Source organism: Plasmopara halstedii (genome assembly GCF_900000015.1).
Source record: "Plasmopara halstedii genome assembly, contig: Scaffold_1211, whole genome shotgun sequence".
Lineage (NCBI taxonomy): Eukaryota > Oomycota > Peronosporomycetes > Peronosporales > Peronosporaceae > Plasmopara > Plasmopara halstedii.
In genome coordinates this window covers 1,494,602-1,499,666 of record NW_020188126.1, presented here as the reverse complement: position 1 = coordinate 1,499,666, position 5,065 = coordinate 1,494,602, and the positions used below count along the sequence as shown (strand labels likewise).

The 5,065-nt window shown below is 43.8% G+C and overlaps 5 protein-coding genes across 5 annotated transcripts in view; all 5 read right to left on the bottom strand.

The window, feature by feature from the left end:
- Window positions 1-214: 214 nt before the first annotated feature.
- Window positions 215-483, bottom strand: PHALS_00949 (uncharacterized protein; the record flags this gene model as incomplete). Its single annotated transcript, XM_024730721.1, has 2 exons — window positions 215-246; window positions 321-483. 2 exons carry the CDS (start codon window positions 481-483, stop codon window positions 215-217), a joined length of 195 nt encoding a protein of 64 aa, XP_024580970.1.
- A 257-nt stretch (window positions 484-740) lies between these two features.
- Window positions 741-1,009, bottom strand: PHALS_00948 (uncharacterized protein; the record flags this gene model as incomplete). Its single annotated transcript, XM_024730720.1, has 2 exons — window positions 741-781; window positions 859-1,009. 2 exons carry the CDS (start codon window positions 1,007-1,009, stop codon window positions 741-743), a joined length of 192 nt encoding a protein of 63 aa, XP_024580969.1.
- Window positions 1,010-1,649: 640 nt separating this feature from the next.
- Window positions 1,650-3,156, bottom strand: PHALS_15346 (uncharacterized protein). Its single transcript, XM_036407613.1, has one exon. The coding sequence runs from the start codon at window positions 2,702-2,704 to the stop codon at window positions 2,516-2,518; it is 189 nt and encodes a 62-aa protein (XP_036263301.1). The 5' UTR covers window positions 2,705-3,156; the 3' UTR covers window positions 1,650-2,515.
- On the bottom strand, window positions 3,155-3,457 carry PHALS_00947 (uncharacterized protein; the record flags this gene model as incomplete). The annotated part of the gene is made up of 2 exons (XM_024730718.1): window positions 3,155-3,325; window positions 3,398-3,457. 2 exons carry the CDS (start codon window positions 3,455-3,457, stop codon window positions 3,155-3,157), a joined length of 231 nt encoding a protein of 76 aa, XP_024580967.1.
- Window positions 3,458-4,509: 1,052 nt separating this feature from the next.
- The window catches only part of PHALS_00946 (uncharacterized protein), a gene marked incomplete at both ends in the record, with an annotated part of 725 nt that continues 169 nt past the window's right edge, over window positions 4,510-5,065 (bottom strand). The window contains 2 exons of the mRNA XM_024730717.1: window positions 4,510-4,628; window positions 4,689-4,800. Coding sequence (XP_024580966.1) covers window positions 4,510-4,628; window positions 4,689-4,800 — 231 coding nt within the window. The remainder of the gene's footprint in view (window positions 4,629-4,688; window positions 4,801-5,065) is intronic.

Below are 5,065 nucleotides of genomic sequence, written 5' to 3'. Positions count from 1 at the left end.
TGTTAATGGCCTTGCTAGAAATCGAGGACGTTTCCTATAATCACGATACTCCAGCGTCTGAGCCATTTGCATGCGACCCAGCCAACTTTTACTAGGTTGCTAGTCTAGCTTTAGAAATAAAATTACACTTTGCATTTTCAATATTTTGTACGTTCAAATGAGATTGTTTTATGATGGAACCGCTATATGAGGTAAGAGTGTAGAGCTTACTGTTTTACCTCGCTTTGTCTTGTTCTAATGACCGTGCTAAAATACAAATATGTTACCTTCAATCACATAACTTCAGCGTCAGAGCCGTTTTTACATGGAGCTTGCCATACCATTGATGTATGGGCATATATACAACATGCAGCCACTTTTGTTTGTAGCGTACACGAAGTGGTCTCTACCAAGCTTTTTACGACGATCTTCATCAACACTAATTGAATGTGTTGAAAAAAAGCAGACTAGTCGCATCTTCATATTGTCTTGATCAATCGGCATCTGGACGGCTTGTCGACATTGGTAAAATACGACAATATCATACTCCTATGTATACCAGCTCCTTGAGATTACTGCTGTAGAAAGATGTATCGGCGTCTAGTTGGACCGTCACGTATAGCACGTCTCGATTGAAACATAATGTATGTTCGGGAGAAGTCAACACCAAACTTTTCTTTTTGCCATAAATCCATCTATCGAACCTCTTTTAAGTGCTGATTTCAATTCTTGGAATAAAAACCGATCAAGGGTTCCTTACCTTAGATGCTACAGTCGGTGAATCGCTCAAAAGGCTCATCGTCTTCACCCGCACAGACGCATCATTGCTGGTCATAGCTTACTAATACCTTGTCACTTCATTGTCCGCATTTCCGATACTATCTGCAAATGCAAGTACAACACCCGCAATACGGCTATCGTCCTTGATACAAGGTAGTGTTGAAGATGAAAATTGAAAGTGATGATCGCATTCTTTGTCATCGATGTTCACGCCATACTTGTCAGAACCTATCGTTGTGTCTTTTAACATCAAGAATAATCATCTCACATTGTCATGCTTTATTATGTCATCAACTCCATCGACTTTGGAACTGGATGACTGACTTGGCTCTACTTCTCATTTCAGAGAATTATTTGCAGTAGTCATCGGCTAATAACCAGTTTTCGACTGCTGCTGTTGCTGTCGCACACGATCCGGCAGTATCTCACTTAGTAACGTAACTAATAGCTGATCGATGAAAAACCAGAGCGTGGATACTGTCAACTATATGCTCGTATCTTCAGAGTCGAAATCACTGTAGCCTTGCGATACTGAGAGTTGTAAAGTCAATATTTCCTTGCGCTCTCTCAGTGTACATTTTCAATATAAACGACAAATTTTTGAACTCTCACCTTTTTCGTTTTGCACCATTTACATGAGGCATCCGTGCGACCAAATACGCGCAGATTCTTTATATACAGTTCCTTCACTTTACTGCATCTAGTACATTAACTTGAACGTCTATACATTTCACTCTGTCCCGACATTTTGCGAATATGTCCACGAAAGCGAGCACGTATTTTGCTCCCTTTTGAAACTTCGACTTCGTGGGCCCTATCACGCTCTAGTGCGCCACTTAAATAACATGTCTTCCAAATAGACGAGAAGTGTGCTGCCGTATGCTTATGCTTCGCATATGGCCATAATCGTCTTGCTCGCGACAGTCCGACAAGTAGAGGCGCGTTGTAGCTTTGCTCACGCATTTACCCTCAAATGATTCGTGAGAGCATGCCACAGAGTACGCAATTAATATTGACACCTTGCTTGCTGACAACCCATTATGTAGACTTTGTCGACCTTTTATCACGTAAGGTTCGTCCAAGTCGTTCCCAAAATTAAACCGAGCGAGCTTTTGCTTCGTAACTTACGTCGTCTTCAATTATTTCCTGACTAATAGAATTCGGCGTTCAAGTTCAGATAGGGGAGGATCCCTACAATTCGTATGCGCTTTCCATCAATCCTTTTACGCTGATCTTGTTCTGACCACTCGGAGCCTCTAGCTATTTGCTACGATCATCTCGCTCTTTGCGTCTGCAATAACAAATTTATTTTACAAGTGTGATGCCTTGCTGTTGAAAATCCACTCAGCGAAGTGAATTTTCCTGACGGCCTCAAGTTAGTTCGTTGGAACATCACCACCGTCATTGGCATCACAAATTTTCAATAAAAGTAGATATTAACATTGAGCCGACATCATCGTGGGCGCGTGGAGATTGAAAGTACTGAATAATTGTTGATCTGTATCATAGAGTTGATTGCTGGAAAGCAAATACCCATGGTAGATTTACGAAGTGATCGGACCAAAACTACCTCCTCTCTTGTACCCTCCTTTTACCGTGCCGATATCTACAGGTAATTAGGTTGATCGTGAGCGTCTGTGTGCCCCAACCAATTCACTTGCATTCTGCAATATTTGCTTAAAAAACCAATGCGAAATGTTCACGGCTTGGGCAGTTCGATGCACATTGAAATATAAAATATCCCTTCATCAGGTCGTTACCGGATGAGCATAGCGAGCATTCGCCAACGCCACTTCAACAGAGGTTTTCTAGCAAATGATAAACCAAGAACGATCCTTCCGAACAATCTTTTAATTTCTGCCGAGATATCGCCATTGGTGCTCATTTGCACTGAAACACCATGATGTCGAGATTGATCTGCGACTGTAAATTCTTTGTTTTTCATCCATTGTCTAATGTGGATTTCTCATGTATGGCGACACTCAGACGCTCTATTTGAAAAGTGATACTTTGACTTTACACTGACATTTTTGCTGGTGCACAGCAACGCAAGAAATTCGGTCATGTCAATAACATAATACAGATGTCGGAGCTTTACCTTGCTCCAGTGTGACCGTGAACTAATCTACGATAGCATCATCTCCAGACGATGTTCTCTAGTTTACAAGGAAAATTGCTCAAATCTTTATGGCAGTGATACTGTGAAACACCGGACCAACAGCCCATGTCAGAATGCATCGCGACAGGAAGCGGCACGAATATTTTCCGCGGCCATCACCAACATTTGAAGTGGCAGCGCCGTCTACTGCGCCAGGAGTGGGACACACTCCTCTTTCTGGATCGGCAGCAACAAAGAACACCCGAGAGCCGCACTCAGAGAAGATGCTCACTATCCTCAAGATGGCACACCGGCTCGATTTTGTGACGAATTGCTCAGTCCGGCACTGGAATTCCGATATGCGTGTGTGACAGCGCCTGTAGATACTTGACGTGATGGAGAGTAACAGCCAGCGTCAACGTTGAAAAACAAAAAACGTGTTTCTTGTGTTTTGAGCACAAGTTGCACCTACACAAGCCGCAATTCGTTTTCTTCGAAACCGTCACATCACATGACCATAATGTCATCAACAGATTCCACCTCGATCGCGTTGGCTATCGATCGTTTGGTATTACCCGCCTGGGATGAATTTTCAGCCATCCTCCTTTTGTTAATTGTCAGCAGTCTGCATTTTGGCACGTGATCTTCTTGGCCGTGTCCACCGTTTAAGTCACTTTTACAAACTCGGACTAGATGATCAGTCACTAGTGTAAGCAGGTTGCCCTTCTTCTGCAGCCGGAACACGCTTGCAACGTCCGGGTAGAAGCCATCTCCGGCTCAAAGGACTGCAAGATCGTCCAGTAAGCAGCCCGCCACTGAACGTCTTCTTATAGTCGGAAGCAAATCTCGCCAAGCTTGTACCACAAGCGCCAAGTGCAAGTTGGGGCGCAGCAGACTATGATTATGTGCAGGAATCCTCGCTATCAACCTACCAATTATATGACACATCCAATGTCATTCTAGAATCGGATACTCGCAACAGCATTGTGCTGTCAGATGACAGCTTCCACCACTGAGCCACACACGGGACAGTCCCTCTATTTTTCGGAACTTTCTTGTCTCCAATCTATCTGCCCCGCATGTTTGCGAACGTGGTCGACTTTTCAGAATTAGATACAAACACACTACCCCGATGACATACGAGCTGATAGAGGTCGTCTCTTGAAGGGGCAAATGATATATGCTAGATATGACGAAGTACATCACCGTGTCTGCGTTATTGGTACCCTCTGCGACACCTTGAACCTGGAGTCGGCAACCGCAGGATCGGGTGGGAGCTGGAATTCGGCGGTTTCTTACGTCGTCTCCTTTGTCGCGACAATCTCTTGGACGAAGCGCTGGATTCTCGATCATCATAGCGCTGGGGTGTGATACTTAGAGAAACTTCCTTCAACTCACTGAGCTCGGCTGGAGACTTTACCTTGCAAAGACACAATCTGGAAGTGTAGATCGTACTATCTACCGGGAGCGGTCAAGCAGCAGTTAAATTCTATGCTGAGCACGTCAAAGTAGTTGCTCGTCGCAGCTCCCATGAGGGGCTTCGGTTGGCAAAGTTGATCGCACTGCAAGTCCGTTTTCCGATCATCTTGTAGTTGGTCGTAAATTACAAGAGAAAGCTCCAATTGGTGGTGACATGAGTAGATGATGGACTCCTAAATAGCGTCAATACCATTGACCTTATTCGTATTCAGTGAGATTTTGCTGTGTGCACTATTCGTTGGTGCCCGGGCTGGGGACATGGCTTGCTGGACAAATGTTTCCTGACGGAACACTAATTACAATGACGTCACTCTCGGTGGCAGGGCAACAAGTTAGAAAAACCGGTGCCTACTTCGGTGTCGACTGATTCTGTAGCGTGGCTGTGCTTCTTCTTGCTGCTGCCAGTGTCTTCGCCACGAGGACACGTAAATGTGAATGCGGTCGGTAAAAATGTCAAGTCGATTCTATTGCTTAGATATGTAAACAACACTAATGTCTACTTAAGTTGAGGTGTCTTGTTACTCAATCGTTACTTTTCATGTTATATCAAAGTTAATATTTTGATCAGCAATGATGCTTCCATGTCATTAGAATCCACAAAGAACGCGCTCCATCATAAAACAATCTCATTTGAATGTACAAAATATTGAAAATGCAAAGTGTAATTTTATTTCTTAAGCTAGACTAGCAACCTATTAAAAGTTGGCTGGGTCGCATGCAAATGGCTCT

Excerpts from the sequence above, each read along its gene's own strand:
- PHALS_15346 (XM_036407613.1), bottom strand. The coding sequence starts at position 2,704 with ATGAAAAACAAAGAATTTACAGTCGCAGATCAATCTCGACATCATGGT.